Source organism: Ovis aries, chromosome 2, assembly GCF_016772045.2.
Source record: "Ovis aries strain OAR_USU_Benz2616 breed Rambouillet chromosome 2, ARS-UI_Ramb_v3.0, whole genome shotgun sequence".
In the NCBI taxonomy this organism is placed as follows: Eukaryota; Metazoa; Chordata; class Mammalia; order Artiodactyla; family Bovidae; genus Ovis; species Ovis aries.
In genome coordinates, this window is record NC_056055.1 from 213,466,771 (window position 1) to 213,484,399 (window position 17,629).

Sequence of the window (17,629 nt, forward strand, 5' to 3'; positions counted from 1 at the left end):
GCCTGGAGAATCCCAGGGACGGGGAAGCCTGGTGGGTTGCCGTCTATGGGGTCGCACAGAGTCGGACATGACTGAAGCAACTTAGCAGCAGCAGCAGCAGCAGCAGATTTTAGGAATGGTTACTAAATAAACCATGAACGTCTAATTATTTGCCATGATAGAATGTTTAGAATTCCGGTGGGATATGCCAAACATTCCCTTCCAAAAATAAGGACAAATTATTGCATCCATTTCTACAATAAAGGGAAAACACAATACCTGCCAGGCTACTTTTGGGTTTTGAAGGCAGCATTCTTCCATGTTTGGAAATACTGATTCTGGCAGTATTCGGTAGCCTAGAAGGCTTCTGATCTTGAAGGGATCCAGAGCAGGAAAGGCAAATAGTGCAAGTCTAGGCTGGACTGCAAGCAATCCTGTTATTTGGATCATAAAACCCGTACATACTTCTATAATATTAGAATATTATACAATATTCTAATATACTTATTCTATAATATTAGAAGTATGTATGGTGGGAAAATATGCCATGTGGAGTTATGGCAAGTTTCAACTGGAAAATCACATCAGAGACCTCTAGGAATTATACCCCATTTAATAAATAACTCCTGACATGCTTCTGGGCTGTGGTAGAGACGGATTACCTAACCATGGGTAATTGATTGATCATGTAGTCCGAATTGCCCATCACAAACAAAGTTTTGTTAAAAACCATGACATCATAATTTTGAGAAGGGCCAACGGAAATCCATTGTAAGACGGAAGCAGTGAATTTGGAATTGATATGAGCTGGGGCACTCACACAGTAAACTGCATAAGCAAGTGTTCCAAACCCCTACATTATCCACTGATCACTGTGCTGGCACCTTTTACTAAGTTCATATCTATGGCTACATGGGGAACCAAGAGAGGGCAATTATTACAAGAGGTCAGAGGGGTACAAAAACTAATCTTGGGATGTAGGTGCAGGCAACTGAAAATGCATGGTACCTGCCTTGCAGCCTCAGTCAGGAGTGAACTGGAAAGAGTGGCAAGTAAAAATTCTACCAATGGGCATAGTTCTGGGTAGTACAAAGGAGCCTTTACTTTGTATGGAATAAATATGAGTTTAGAGTAAATATGACCTCAAATGGTAAAGAACCTGACTGCAATGCAAGAGACCCACGTCTGATTCCTGGGTCCGGAAGTCCCCAGAAGAAAGGAATAGCTATTATTCTTGCCTGGAGAATTCCATGGACAGAGGAGCCAGGTGGGCTACAGTCCATGGGGTTGCAAGAGTCAGAAACAACTGAGCAACTAACACAACAGCAACAGCATGAGCAGTGTCTTGTTCTGAGAGAAGAAATGCTAGAAGATCTGGAACTGGAATTGAAAGCAGTCTGGGGTAGAGGGATATATTTGAATCCATGGGAGTGGGTATAAAGTGTGATGATCTTTGTATTCTAAGCTAATATCCACTAGAGAGCATCTGTCACAGAAGAGACACCTTGCTAAGACTGTATCACAGTCTGAGCTCACTTCTTTTCCTTCTCTCACGGGTCCTGATCCCAAGAACATTTGTTAACAACCAAAATCTCTGTAGCATGGGAACCCAAACTGTAACAGATGTAACCATCCTTTCTGCAAGGTCTTTAGGAATACCTCTTATTTAAAAAATCTACATTTTTTGTAGCAGCTTATGTCAAGTGAAATAAATAAAAAAGATTCTAAGTATCTTCATAAAAAGTTCAAGTTTTATAGTCAAATAAGTTTCAAAAAATATGTATTGTTTAGGTTTTGAATTTCAAAATTCTGGATTAGGAATTGTAGACCAGTATTTAGAAGCTAAACATCTTGGTTTCCCAAGATAGCTACAGTTTAGCATAGTCAAGGTCCCTCAAAGATTTGAATTTTACATAGATAAATAATGAAGTGCTTTAAATTAGCGTGTAATTGGATAGACCTAAACTAATCCATAAAAGAAAATTTGAGTTACTTTAACTATGGTAACTGGGCATGTCATTTCAAAAAACAGTCCTTAGATTTTGACCTCTTGTCATAATTTAGGAGTTGAGAGACTTCAGAGACACTATGAAGGATATAGTTTAAGAAGGGGGAGGACATTTGTCTAAGAAAGGAAAAAAATTTGTCATCTAGCCTCATTCTATGAAAGATACTCTTAAGCCCTGTAGTTTGCAAGATAGTAGATAGTAAATATAGGGTAACTTTTAGATGAGAAATTATCAGATCAAAACCATGAGTTTGGTTATAAAATTATTTAACATACAAATGCATATATATGTGTATGCATATATATGCATATTTATTCTTCTAATCAATATAAAATAATAATGGCTGGAATCATCGTTGCTTTCAAAGACTTGTTTTTATATACTATTCCTATGAAACTTATTCCCTATCACTTTGATCTTTATATTATTTCTGGGAAAGAGAGAGGGCAAATTTGATTTTTCACGTTTTAAAAAGGAGAAAAGAGAAAATTAAGTGGTAGTGGTGGTTTTGTCGCTAAGATGTGTCCAACTCTCGAGACCTCATGGACTATAGCCATGGACCCCATAGCCTGCCAGGCTTCTCTGTCCATGGGATTCCAGGCAAGAACAATGGAGTGGGTTGCCATTTCCTTCTCCAGAGGATCTTCCCGACCCAGAGGTCAAACCCGGGTCTCCTTCATTGCAGGCAGTTTCTTTACTGAGTTACAAGTGAAACCTAGGAAATTAAGTTGTTCATTAAAAATCACACAGTGAATAATTGGCCAGAGCTATAATCAAAGCCATTCTAATCTCATGTCTCTTACACTTCCTATTCCATCCTATGCACAAATCAAAAAAATAAATGTCTATGCGATGTAGAATGTAAAGTCTCTTAATTTAGTATACGGACAAATGAGGTTTTTTTTTTTCAGCCATCAAAAAAGTAAAACATCAAAGAAATGTCTCAGTGGTCTCTCCAAGCAAAAAAATTGACTTGAACAAATATCAAAATATATACTATTCTTGATAAAAATTAAGCTGGTCATTTTGAATCCCCAGGATGAGTTTTCAATTTGGTAAAGATTCCTTAGCATGCCCTCAAAACTATTTTATACATTCTACTACAAATAAATAATAAGATCACTTTAGGTGAAAATTCATTGTTATTAGAAGAAAACCTTGATCATTACATAGTTTGCTGCTACTTAATCATTTTTCTGAAGAACAGCATCATGTGCAAAAATATTGACATATAGTGAAAATAATGAGTCTAGAAGTCAATGAATGACAATGTACTCTAACCTCAAACATGTCACTCATTTGCTGAGATCATGAACCAATCACTTCAATTTTTTGAATTTTAATTCCTTTTTATGTGAAACAATAATACTATCAACACCAAAGTAATTCATGATATGTCACAAGTTTCAAATTATAAGTTTCCATGAAATTACTTTGCTTTAAAACAATGAGTTAATTAATTTGGCTATTCTTATTTTGTTACTTACGTGGGCACTTCTTGACACAAAATGCTCCATAGGTGTATTTTGCATTGAAGTTATGCTCCAGTTGAAAGGTCGTAGGATTGTAGACAAAAGTTTGTGGACACTGAGTAACACATGCTCCACTGTCATTGAAATTCATGCATGCCTGCAACACAGCAAAAATTAATTTCATTTTTGAAACAACCTTCATAATATTTGTTAAAGGGATACTGTTACAACATTTGTGTGATAAAGGTGTATTAATTGCTTAGCATATATCAATTTCATAAAAACTGGAAACTTTGACAATTTTTTATTAATCAGGATTTATTTTTTAAGTTAATGTTTGTTTTGTATTTCTTAATTTTAAAAACTTTTTCCAGCTCACCAAATATACCTTCTAATGTTCATATTTCTTGGTGTCTCTCCATTAATTTCTAAACTGGAAATTGGTTTAAATTATTAAAGTTAGATTATAGTGAAAATTTATTATTTAAAGGGTTTATGCTGAGTTTTAGAGTCTGGCAGTGAAAACTAAATATTCAATTGTATAGGCTAGAGTTTCCTTAAAGCTGGTATTTGACGAATTTGGTGACTCAAGTAACCTTGTAAATCTGTTCACCCTCACTGTATAGTGAGATAACTTTGTGATTGATGGTCATTCAAACTGGACTTAAAAGAAAAGTCTCTGTCAGGTGACTAGCCAAATGTAAATGTAGTGGGATGCGATGCCAAAACGTAAAGAAGTAGCTATACTTAGTCTATAATTGAATAATATGATACCTTTTTCCTATATGGTTGTACCTTTTCCTAAAAGTCAAATAAATTTGTTTCTGCTGATTTATATATTTTTCCTGAGACTTCTATTTGTTAATATGTTCAAATGCATTTGAAAACAATTAAAAACAATTGTACCACCTAGAAGTTAGGTATTTGATATAAAAAAGTAGATAAAAAGTACATATATAAGTATATAAAACATGTGTTTAGCAAAAGAGATGGACTAATTCTCATAATTAAACAATTTAAACCTGCATAAGAATACTTTAGGCTTTGGAAAGCAAGCTAATGTGAACTCAAGCTATATTTTACATATCAGCATAAATTAGATGTATGGTTATTAATAAGCACTAATTTATTCTGTTTCCTCAAAACATTTTCTTAATCAATTGTTGTTTTAGCAAGCACTTTATCACAAACATGACAATTCCCTGATGATGGTCTATGAGATGCATAATCAGAATGAGACTCACTGATGATACATTATTCTCTAAGATGACACTTTCCAGGAAGAATCTAATAAAAACCAATCTAGAAAACTCAGTAAGCTTTAATTTATGGCTATAAAACTTCATGTGTCCTCATAATTGCTTTACTAATATATTTTATACAGTGTTGCGCTCAGATTGCTTGGCAAAAAAGGGACATAAGCCAGAGAGATCAAACAAGTTTACCTTCCAGACAGCATACAGAACAATAACTTACACCAAGGCCTTGGTCTGGCATTCTTGAACATTCTCTATCAAATGCCAAAGTGGAATCAGTGGACCATTTCATAAAAGTAGTGAAATGAGAATTCTGAAGCTCACTCGGCATTCTGCTTATCGTGATAAGGGAACCATGAAAAAAAACTCAGTGAAAAACTTCTAAGTGAAAGTTAAGAGCTATTGTTCATTTTTATTGTCAGTACTGTTTTGGAATTGCTAACACAATCCCTGTTCAGCATCTTTCAGATCAAGCTTACATCTCATGTCTGGTGAGAGGTAAGGGAAAGGATCTGCTGAGCATCTTCTGTACATTTTTAATATTTCCCTGTCCTTTCTTCTTTCCTCCCTACACTTTTGTTTCACTATAAAATTAGGACAGACAAATTAAGTTTTTTGTGACATCAAGGAAGTAATAAATTACTGTGTTTCTATATCATGAGAGGTATAATCTATGGTTTGCTTGAGCAGAATTAAGTGCCAATTTGAAAAAAAAAAAATCCTCAGTTCTAAGTGCATCTGTTTTTTCTATGGATATTTGATGTGGAGGAACAAAATATATTCCTGTGTACATTTTAGCAACAAAAATTGTTTATTATTTTATGATTTTTGGCTTAAAATGAAACTAATGCTCTGTGTGTATGAAACTGCATTAACTGTAACTCACAGAATTGCCTGTATATATTCAATGGAATAGAAAGAACTTTATCAGGGATATCAAAAAGTAATTAAAAAGTGGCCCCGACAAGCTATAAATGTTAATTTTGAGGATGTAAAAGTGTCCTCGTCTAAAATAAAATCACACAGATTAGCATATAAATTGCTTTAAGCATGCATTTGTAAATCTTATAAATTTTGAATAATATTAGCTTGTAAACAATATAAACTATAAGACAGTTTAATTCATAAATTTATCTGCTTTAATCTTGAATTTATATTTGAGAGAGAAAATACAAGTGCCCCCACTCAGAAGACTCAACTCAGTGATGCAATAACATACACAGGTAATCACAGTAAATTTTGGAAGGATACTGTTAGCTTTTTTAAAGATATTCATATGTTCTCCTTTAGACTGTCCAATTAAATCTCACTTGTAATATAAACTATATCAGAAAGGCATAATACATTTATTCTAGGGCAGAACAATCCTAGTTAATCGATAGCCACCCAGTAGGAGAATGACTTTCAGGAAATCACAGCATCTTTCTTAACCTTAAAATAGTAACATCTGATCTTATCTTGCATGCATGCCAAGTCACTTCAGTCATGTCTGACTCTTTGTGATTGTAGCCTTCCAGGTTCCTCTGTCCATGAGGATTCTCCAGGCAAGAATACTGGAGAGAGTTGCCATGCCCTCCTCCAAGGGATCTTACCCACCCAGGGACTGAACCTGCATCTCACACCTCCTGCATTGGCAAGTGGGTTCTTTACCACAAGTGATGTTAAAGATTTGATATACCTGAGTCAGACTAGGAGGAAAGGGAGGATCAGAGAGTAAAAGGGAGAGCTGCCAGACTCACAAAGCAGTCGGTGTCCTTCGGTCCCGAACAGCCCCCAGCACATTCTCGGTGACAGCAATCACTCACGTAGGGTCCATAGCATCTGCCATCACACTGTTCCGCACACACAGTCCTTGTCACTGCAGAAGACAGAGATAGCGCCTCATCAAAGTCAGCCGCCAAGAGAAACTTAAGGTGATTTGGAGTAGCTGAGAAAAGCTGAGCCCTGGAGTAAGTAACAATATGCTCAACCATCACTGACTCAGCTCAGCAAACATTTACTGCCTGAAGTTGACAATTAATCAAAATTACTCTACAAAATCCTTCAAAATTAATACATGAATTTGTTTTTAGATCCATTCTTTTTCAAGCAAACACAGTGCTTTACAAAATTCACACAATTAGGAAGAAAGAATCAAATTTAGAAAAATTGAATGAGAGGCATTCTGGCAAGGTTGCTAAAAATGGAGTCGGCAGCAAAGTCTATTTACAATGTGCACCGTGAGGGCCTACAGCAGAAAGTGTCCCCAGAAATGAGTCCCTGATTTTTGCTAGCCAATGCAAAAAATGAAAACATAAACTCTTACATGCTTCACATTGTACTTTATATCACTCCTATCAGATAGATAGATGATGGGTGATAAATGGATAGGTGACAGACACATAGGTAGGTAGGTAGGTAGATAGATAAACAGATAGATAGACAAAGATAGGTAGATAACGCCTCTGTAGTAGCACAAACGTTTCTATTCCTGAGATTTAAGTGAAATTTCTACCAAAATTTCCTAAAAAGAGGGACTTACAAGGAATAGAGAAATATCCTCAAAGAAACAGGAAGGAAGGAGGAAGACATATTCATAGTAAACACAATAAAAATTCCCATTAGTTTTTCTTATAACATTCTTCAGTCTTAGTTGACAGCATCATGCTGTCAAGTTTACTTTAGTAAATCAAGCTATATACACTGGACAACAAAATCATAGCATTAAGGGACACATTTCTGCTTATCATACTTATTCCAAAGAGATATTTTTAAAGTACATAGAGAAATGAATTATGCAACATATGTGTAACACATCATTTCTTGGTTCTGTATTTCTGCAGCCTTGTTTCTTCCCACCTCTTTGAGTTCTTCAAAGCTTCTCTATTTTGTATACTATCTCTAGGTAGATGACATTAGATTCAGATCTGAAATCTCTATCAAGATGCGACATGTATTTCTCATTGTCTGGAAAATTCCCTATTTATATGCACACAATGGAATGCATCCTTTCCCTACCTCCACCATAGGGTATCTCTCTCTGATTTGTTCCCTTACCTCAATTACTGATAAAATCATCCATCCAACACTTCAACTAAAATTTTGGACGTGTATTCTAGTTCTCCTTTTCCTCTACCCTCAGTTTTGACACTTAATAAAACTCCCAAGTACTACCAATAGATGTTCTTTTCTTCCCTGCTCTCTAAGCCAACTTCATTCTGAGATTTATCTCTAAATATTGCATAGCCTTCTAAAGGGTCTCTCAGGTCACAAATAACCCTGTATGCCATAATAAAAGTAATGACTTGAAAATATAAGCTGTTGCATATAAATCAGTGTCAGTACTTCCTCTGTATGAACCTTACTTTCCAACTCTGCAATAGAGCTGTAACCCATAGCAAGGGATAAAAGTCCTCCATCAATTGACCACCATTTCTATTTCTACTGGCATCTCTCACTACTCTCAATCGACCTTCACATTCAGATACACAGAAATACCACTTGTGATCCTCAGTTCCTTTCATGGTATGCATCTGTGATTTTCACTGCCTTGTCACAGTGTATTCCTTCATCACAAAAAATAAAATAAAATAAACTGTCTTCTCTGTCTAGCAAATACTCATCCATAAGATCAATGTAACGTTCTGTTTTTGTTCTGAAACTTTTTCAGACACAGCTCCATTCTGAGTTAATCTGATGTACATGCTTCTGAACAACCAAGAAGGCAAAGTTAATACATGAATCTGTGAGCTCTGAGGGTCTAGGATCATTCAAACTCAAATTCAAATTTTGTTCTTGTGATATGACATGTTATCTCGCCACTCTGTATTTCACTTCACCATTTTTAATATGGGATTAGTATGAGTTCCTGTGTAATGGACTTGAAGACACAAATAGAGATATAGGTATAGTGCCTAACATGGCTCCTATTAATAGTGCTCAGCAACCATTAGATATTATTATTGTGCTTACTGCAACATATTGTATTTATTTTTTCCATGTCTGCTCCCCCAGTAAACTATTAGAGCATTTTATTGAAGTATGTCATGTTATTCATATTTACATCCCTGGTATTTTGTTTGGCAGTTAATAGACACTAAATAAGTATTCCCTCCAAGTAACAAATGTCACATAATGCCAACTCAGAAATATCTGTTTATTGAGTGCATAATGCACTTATTAGAGGAAAAGGAAATATATTGACAGTTAAATGGGTAGGGCACTAAAAATGTAAACAGACAAATATTAAAATACTAAGAAACAGAGTGTACCAAAATGAAAATACCTTACAGTTATTGTTCATATCTATTATTAGATCCTTATATTCTACCATTGATTATTTCATGATTCCATAGATTCACTTGGGTCTTTTTCAATTGAACATGATGATTATATTCATAAACTATATAATTTTTATATTTTTCCATTTGAAATTATTACATTCCTCCCTATGTAGTCAACAAATAACCAATAAAGTTTAAACTAAAACAGTACTTGAACTCATCCTCTCTCTTGTTTTTATTTTGTAAAAATTGTCATATGATATTTCATGTAAGTTTAAAGGTTTTGAAACAACAAAATTTCAGATCACATATATGAGAGCATATTTGATATTTGCAATTTAGGTAATTATTTTGAAGTAAGTAATTTCTTCTGTAAATATTCTAGTATAAAATACGACGAAATAAGTCAATTTGACCTGCCCCTAAACCTTCAAGTCTTTGCTCTAATCTTACCTTCTCAATGAAGTCTATCCTTACTTAATACATAAGCTAAATCCTTCCCAAACCACTGATGCCTTACGGACTTTCCTCCTCTCTCTTCTTGTCCTCTTCCCTCCTTCCCCTTCTTCCCCCTTGTATCTCTGTTATAGCATCTATCACCATCTAATATATTTCACAACTCATTTATTACACTTTCTTTGTTTTGTGGTATATTCCAGTGTTAGAACTGTACCTGGATCCATGTAAATTTTATTTGTATTTATAAACACATTATACATAAACATACATATGTTGTTGTTCACTCACTTAGTCATGTCCGACTCTGCAACCCCATGGACTGCAGCATGTCAGGCTTCCCTGTCCTTCACTATCTTCTGGGGTTTGCTCAAAGTCATGTGCATTGAGCTGGTGATGCCATTCAACCATCTCGTTCTCTATTGTCCCCTCTTCCTCCTATCTTCAATCTTTCCCAGCATCTGGATCTTTACTAATGAGTTGGCTCTTTGCATTAGGTGGCCAAAGTGTTGGAGCTTCAGTTTTAGCATCAATCCTTCCAATGAATAATCATGTTCCTTTAGGATTGACTGGTTTAATCTCCTTGCAGTCCATGGGATTTGGCTCAGATGGTAAAGAATCTGCCTGAAGTGCAGGAGACCTGGTTTCAATCCCTAGTTTGGGAAGATCGCCTAGAGAAGGGAATGGCAACCCACTGCAGTATTCCTGCCTGTATAATTCTGGGGATAGAGGAGCCTGGCAGGCTGCAGTCCTTGGGGTCACAAAGAATCAGACACGACTGAGCAACTAACAGAACACAATGAGTTTACATACATATTACATATATATTATATATATGAAATATATTCAATGAATTTTATCTACTCATTAATGCTAATATTCATACATTGTGCTTAATCTTCTTATTTTTAACCAATTGTTACATTTATTTAGATGTCCTAATTAGTAACTAATATCATATAAAGGAAATAGTTTAATAGACATTTTTGGAAAGAACAGATTCAAATACAATTTCTTTCTTTCAGATTCAACAAGGCTCTTTCAACATATTGTTGTGTTAGTTGCTCAGTTGTGTCCAACTCTTTGTGACCCCATGGACTGCAGCCTGCCAGGCTCTCCTGTCCATGAAATTCCCCAGGTAATACTGGAGTGAGATGCCATTCCCTTCTCAAGGGGATCTTCCCAACCTAGGGATCAAACCCAGGTCTCCTGAACTGGAGGGAGATTCTTTACCATCTGAGTCACATCCCGTGGACTTCAAAGTATTAAGAGTTGCTAATTGAAATGGTAGACTCATGCTAAGTGATCATATTACTAGACATGAAATCAGTGTTATCACAGGACAGTCTACTAATTTGCTTTTGGTTGACAGGCATTGCTTAGCTGGAAAATAACATGACGTGAAACAGCAATCATATTCTATAAATCATCCTGTATTTTAATACTAGACATATATGTCTAGGTGCTAATTTCCATGTTTTACTCTATGGTGCTTTAAGCTAACTATACAAAATGTTTCCATTTCTCTTCATTTATATACTTTGGTCTTTCCTACTAAATTAGGAAATTAATGTAGATAACATTTAAACAAATAACCATAATTGTATTTTAATACATTATTTAATAAATGTTCATGTGAATAATTTATCTCATCATTATACTATTTAAATGTAAAAATAATACATTAGAAAAAGAATGAACACAGTGCAACCTTGATTGTTGCTGTTGTTCAGTAGCTAAGTCATGTCTGACTGTTTGGAACCCCATAGATTGCAGCATGCCAGGCTCTTCTGTCCTCCATTATCTCCCAGAATTTGCTCAAATTCATGTTCATTGAGTGAGTGGGTGACTATGCAATCATCTCATCCTCTGCAGCCTCTTCTCTTTTGCCTTCAGTCTTTCCTTTAAGTGGGGTCTTTTCCAATGAGTTGGCTCTTCACATCAGGTGAAAAAAGTACTAGAGCTTCAGCTTCAGCATCAGTATTTCAAATGAATATTAGGGATGATTTACTTTAGAATGGACTGATTTGATGTCCTTTCAGTCCACAGCAGTCTCAAGAGTCTTTTCTAGCACCATAACTCAAAAGAATCAGTTCTTTGGTGCTCAGCGTTGTTTATGGTAGAACTCTCATATCCATACATAACTACTGCAAAAACCACAGCTTTGAATGTATGGCCCTTTGTCAGCAAAGTGATGTCTCTGCTCTTAAATATGCTGGCTAGATTTGTCATAACTTTCCTTCCAGAGAGCAAGTGTCTTTTAATTTCATGGCTGCAGTCACCATCTGCAGTGATTCTGGAGCTCAAGAAAATAAAATCTGGCACTGCCCCTACTTTTTCCCCTCCTGTTTGCCATGAAATGATGGCACAGATGCCATGATCTTAGTTTTTTTAACAGTGAGTTTCAAGCCAGCTTTTTCCACTCTCCTCTTTCACTTTCATCAAGAGGCTGTTTAGTTCCTCTTGCTTTCTGCCATGAGGGTGTCATCTGTGTGTCTGAGGTTATTGATATTTCTCCCGGCAATCTCGATACCAGCTTGTGTTTCATCCAGTCTGGCATTTCTCATGATGTATTCTGCATACAAGTTAAATAAGCAGGGTGACAATATACAGCCTTGACACACTTCTTTCCCGATTTGGAACCAGTCTGTTGTTCCATGTCTTGTTCTAACTGTTGTTTCTTGACCTACATACAGGTTCCTCAGGAGATAGATAAGGTGGTCTGGTATTCCCATCTCTTTAAAAATTTTTCACAGTTTGCTGTGATCCACCCAGTCAAAGGCTCTAGTGTAGTCAATGAAGCAGAAGTAAGTGTTTTTCTGGACCTACCTTGCTTTCTCCATGATCCACTGGATGTTGGCAATTTGACCTCTGGTTCTTCCACCTCTTAGAAACCCAGCTTGCACATTTAGAAGTTCTCAGTTCACATATTGCTGAAGCCTAGCTTGAAGGATTTTGAGTGTAACCTTGCTAGCAGGTGAGATGAGTGCAATTGTACCGTACTTTGAACATTCTTTGTTATTGTCCCTCTTTGGGATTGGAATGAAAACTGACCTTTTCCAGTCCTGTGGCCACTGCTGTACAACCTTACGTTCAGTAATAATTACTATAATGTGGAACTGTTAAAACATGCATTTAAACTAGTGAATCATATGTGTGGTCAACTTTAAATTTTTCAAAATAGCAATTTCTCCCATAGAGTGGCCATCTATCTCATATTTTCTCAGGATATTTTGATCTTAGAGATGCCATTCCACTTTAGGAACATGCAAAGAAACGTTCTTCTAAGTCATTATCTTTTAAAAAATTTGACTTAAATATTAGAAGCTAATTCTGGGGTTTGATTAGAAACAGTCTATAATTGATATTTTAAAGGTAAGATGCATTTAACACTAAAAAAAAAAAGCGTTAATTGCTGTCAGTTTTCACATGCCTGGAGTTCAGTAAGCATGAAATGTATTTAAAAAGCTTTGCTTGACAGATATAATAAACAAAAGAAGACAGCAATAAGCTTAATCTATAACAATGCTGAGACACTATTAAGAAATTTCTTCACTTTGTATGAGTTTTGCTTTCAGAAAGAAAACTTTCCCTTTGTACAATCTATTTAATGGCACTTGCTGATTAATAAGCATTACTTAATATGAATTAAACACATCAAACTATACTCATATTTCATTGTGATGGAAATACAAAACAAAAAACAGATCCTGAAATCAATGAGATAATTCACTTAGCCTCCACGGTAACATTAACTTATAATTGCTTTGGTTATATTAATTTCCATCCTAGCTTGACTATTATTTCATTAGATTTTCCCCCCTATATTTAGTATCTTTTCTAAGTTGCTTCAGTGGGTGAATTACAATATTTGGGTTGAATTTTACCTAGTTTATTCTTTCGTGGTACATCAGTATCTGTGACTATTTAATATAAAAGATAAAACATGTGAAATTAAAATGCCTATTAGGGTCAGTAAAATTGAAACTGGGAATAGGGATCAATTCAAAATATCCATGAGAATCAAATGGGTAAAGTTTAAGAGCCAAGCATCTTGTAGTAGTAAGGGGATACTACTGAGAGAATATCTATCATCTCAAAAAAATAAATAAACTGTTTATAAGTAGCTTTGTGACGTCAGTGTTTCAGTAATAAAAATGAGGACTTAATTACTGCTTTAAATATAATAATAAATATACTTAAAGTTATTCCCTGAGAACAAATTAATCTTATTTGAAGAAATTTGGCAATTTATTAATAAAATATTTACTTCTTATGAGTTACTAAAAGGATAATGAGCATTCATAAGTGGTACAATCAGAGCACTGATGTCACAGTAACAAAGTAAAATGATCTCTGTCCCAAGTTTTTGTATCTTTCCCTTTTCTCCTTCTTCTCTATCCTTTCCTCCTTCATCATCTCCTCCATCGTCTCAGCTTGATTGCCTTCTGCTTCTCTTCACTTCCTCTGTTAAGTGACTCTGAAGAAGGCTTTATATAAGATCACTGAAAAGGGTCTTTCAAGCTTTAGTATGGGGATTCTTGCATCAGTGAAGATTTTCATCTAGTCGAAAATCAGTGGGGCCCAAGACTGTCCATTCTAATAAGATCTCAGGTTATGTCACAGTTTAATAATCCACAGACCTCATTGGAATAGCAGGATATAGAGTACTTTAAAAAATGCCTGAGAATCACCTAATTCCTATTAAATCAACATTTCCTCCTATGTTCTAGGATTTGATACTTTTAATAAGCTTCCCAAGGGATTTTAAAAATGTAGTCTAGAACCGAAAACCATTATTCTATCCAGTGAAAATGGGACAATTCTAGGTCACTTCCACCATTTGACTGATTGAGTGACTGATTATTTTTTGTCTGAAATTTAATCACACTGACCTTCCCTTTGATCTCCTATCAGTGCTGTTAAGCCCTCTACCCCTAATTGGGAGATTAAGCAAACATAATTGATGTGCAAACTGGCAGGAAGATTTGGGAAGAAAAAGACCTAAATGGGGAAAAGAAATATTGTGTGTCTAATTCTGAAGGCAAAATATTCAGATAAATAAGAGACAGAAAACTCTTCCTTTCTCCCAACCAGCAGCTGTCTACATGACAAGTATCCTGGGTAGCCCCCAATTACATTGCTAAGCACATTTTAAAGTATGCTTATTTTATTTTTATTTCACTTTATTCCAATTAGCAATCAAAGATCTTCACCTCTATGCTGCCTAGATGATTTCTGTTTATTGATCAAATTTCGACAAACTGTGTCCATGAAACACACTGTGTCCATTAAATAAATGTTGAATAATTTTAGTGCTACGCTGTTTTTGGTTACAAACTTGGAGGTTTGAATAAGAAAAATGCTCAGGTTAATGCAGAGGTGATTTGGGTTGAACGTGAAGAAGAATTTATTGACTATTAGAGTGATAAAAACACTGTAATGAGACTCTGAATGGGCTTCCTGAGTCTTTGTCAGTATTTAAGGGAAATCTCTTTTGAATGCTTTAGACCTCCACTTAATTAAAGACAGCAGACTTGATGAAATGCTCTCTAGAGGTACTTTCTAGCTGGACTGTAATCCAATATTTATTGTATTGTAATTCAATATTTATTTCTATGAGGGTGAAATTGTGCCCCTGCCACCAAGATGAACACTTCGGGTTCTATAACATGCTTCTCAGTTCAGTTCAGCTGCAACCCTGTGGACAGCAGCACGCAAGGCCTCCCTGTCCATCAACAACTCCCAGAGTGTAGTCAAACTCATGTACATTGAGTCAGTGATGCCATCCAACCATCTTATCCTCTGTCATCCCCTTATCCTCCCACCTTCAGTTGTTAGCATCAGGTGGCCAAAGTAAAAAGCTTCAATTATCAGATTAGACTTTAATGAAACAAATAAAGCTCAAAGACCATCCAAGAATACACATTACTTCTAGAGCATGATGAAATGTGTAGAAAATCCAGTTTAATGAAACTAGCACTAAACTAAACACCACTATTAATTTTCCCATGGGAGAATAATTAGACACATCAGTGTGACCAATGCCGGGTAGACTCTAAGAATCACATAAAGGCATTTAAAGTAAAAATGTCTGGTCCTCTTTCTACTTTCTGATTCAGTGAGTTTAGGAAAGGGGCCAGAGAAGCCAGTGGCACCCTACTCCAGCACTCTTGCCTGGAAAATCCCATGGACGGAGGAGCGTGGTGGGCTGCAGTCCATGGGGTTGCTAAGAGTCAGACACGACTGAGCAACTTCACTTTCACTTTTCACTTTCATGCATTGGAGAAGGAAATGGCAACCCACTCCAGTGTTCTTGCCTGGAGAATCCCAGGGATGGGGGAGCCTGGTGGGCTGCTGTCTATGGGGTAGCACAGAGTTGGACACGACTGAAGTGACTTAGCAGCAGCCGCAGCAGCAGGAAAAGGGCCAGGAAATTCTTTTTTTTTTTTTTTTTAATTGGGAGCCCCAAGGTTTTCAGCAGTTCCCTTTATCATAAAGCAACATTTCCAAACCTCTGGAAATACTCTTAAAATACCCTCTTACTATTATCATTACTTTCCAGGAAGGGTAAAGTATTTATTTGTATGGAAAGGCAGAGATGGAGACGGGTCTTAAACTGGACTGCTGCTTCCTATCTCACACTAGATCACAGAATAATTGAAAATAATTGCTGTCACACAGGGTCAGGCCTTAGGACACATAAAGATTATATCCTAACCTGAACAGGGAAGGAATTTTGAATTTTAATAATTTGTTACTTATTTTAACCAATAGCATAAGCCTATATTCATTGAAAAAGGCTCTTGGAGAAGATGACTAATTTTTAAAAATAATTGAACCTACCAAAGTAGAACTATAAAAACATATATGGGTTTTCTAAACTGCCACAATAATATCCATTTTGCACATCAGAAAAAAAATGCAACATATTTTATTCCTAATTAGAAGGCAATGGCACCCCACTCCAGTACTCTTGCATGGAAAATCCCATGGATGGAGGAGCCTGGTAGGCTGCAGTCCATGGGGTCACTGAGTCAGACACCACTGAGCGATTTCACTTTCACTTTTCACTTTCATGCATTGGAGAAGGAAATGGCAACCCACTCCAGTGTTCTTGCCTGGAGAATCCCAGGGACGGGAGAGCCTGGTGGGCTGCTGTCTATGGGGTTGCACAGAGTCGGACACAACTAAAGCGACTTAGCAGCAGCAGCAGTCTGATTTCAACCTTTCCAAAGGAACTGACTGACCATACCATTAGGTATACATGCCTACAGGTATTGTAATAGTTTAATTCTATATGCTATAGCTGCTACACTTCATGTGCCAATACCTGCCAACCCATTACTGACATTTAGAGTCAGTTAGTAAAATATGCCTAGATTTGGCAGCTTCTAATCAAATTTGACCCTTGTCCCAAATATATCCCTGGTGACCCATGGGCTATGACAAGATAATATTGTTAGTTAGGAATATTGTCAAATAGGAAGGGAATCTTGTCTAATCCATTCTTCATCACCAGCCACTTTATTCATTTATTTAATGAAGTTTTATTCAATCTATTTTTAACATACATGCTTAAGTGATTCATTAAGGGACCTTAGAGTTGATTTCAAACTACACTCTCAGCCACTAGGGAAATTCTCCCTTATTAATAGGCTGTTGACATCAGCAAAGTTTACGAGTCAGGATTCAAAAACAGAAAAACAATATTGCTTATTATATGAACTATAAAAAGTATTCTTGGGAGGGAGTATGAGTTTTTGCATAGTATTTCCAGGAAAAAAAAATATATATATTTGTAAATACACATAAAATGTATGTATTTCAAGATAAGAAGGGAAGTGTATGAGTCAGCATAATGAAAACATAAATAGCATTTAAAATATATATTTTTATAAAAATAAATTACTTTTTTAAAAAAGAAAGATGCTATAACCACAAACATTAAAAAATGAAAAGAAAAAGAAAATTGATGGCTACACCTTACAATAAACAATTAAATGACATAGTGAAAATAAAGTGATAAAAAATGGATTGATCATATTACAGACATGTTACAAATTAAAAAAAAAAAGGAAAACTTGACATTCAGCTTTTCCAAATCAGTTTGAATTACAGCAGATCAAACATCTTTATATCCAGACTTCATCAATACATACACATACACACAACACACACACACAAACAACCTC

The 17,629-nt window shown here is 35.7% G+C and overlaps 1 protein-coding gene across 3 annotated transcripts in view; it reads right to left on the reverse strand.

Annotated features, from left to right (window-relative positions):
• The window catches only part of ERBB4 (erb-b2 receptor tyrosine kinase 4), a 1,296,210-nt gene that overhangs the window by 335,742 nt on the left and 942,839 nt on the right, over positions 1–17,629 (reverse strand). For all 3 annotated transcript variants that reach the window (XM_060410398.1, XM_042244993.2, XM_060410397.1), the window contains exons 6-7: positions 6,456–6,574; positions 3,476–3,617 (exon numbers count right to left, since the gene is read on the reverse strand). In XM_060410398.1, coding sequence (XP_060266381.1) covers positions 3,476–3,617; positions 6,456–6,574 — 261 coding nt within the window. The remainder of the gene's footprint in view (positions 1–3,475; positions 3,618–6,455; positions 6,575–17,629) is intronic.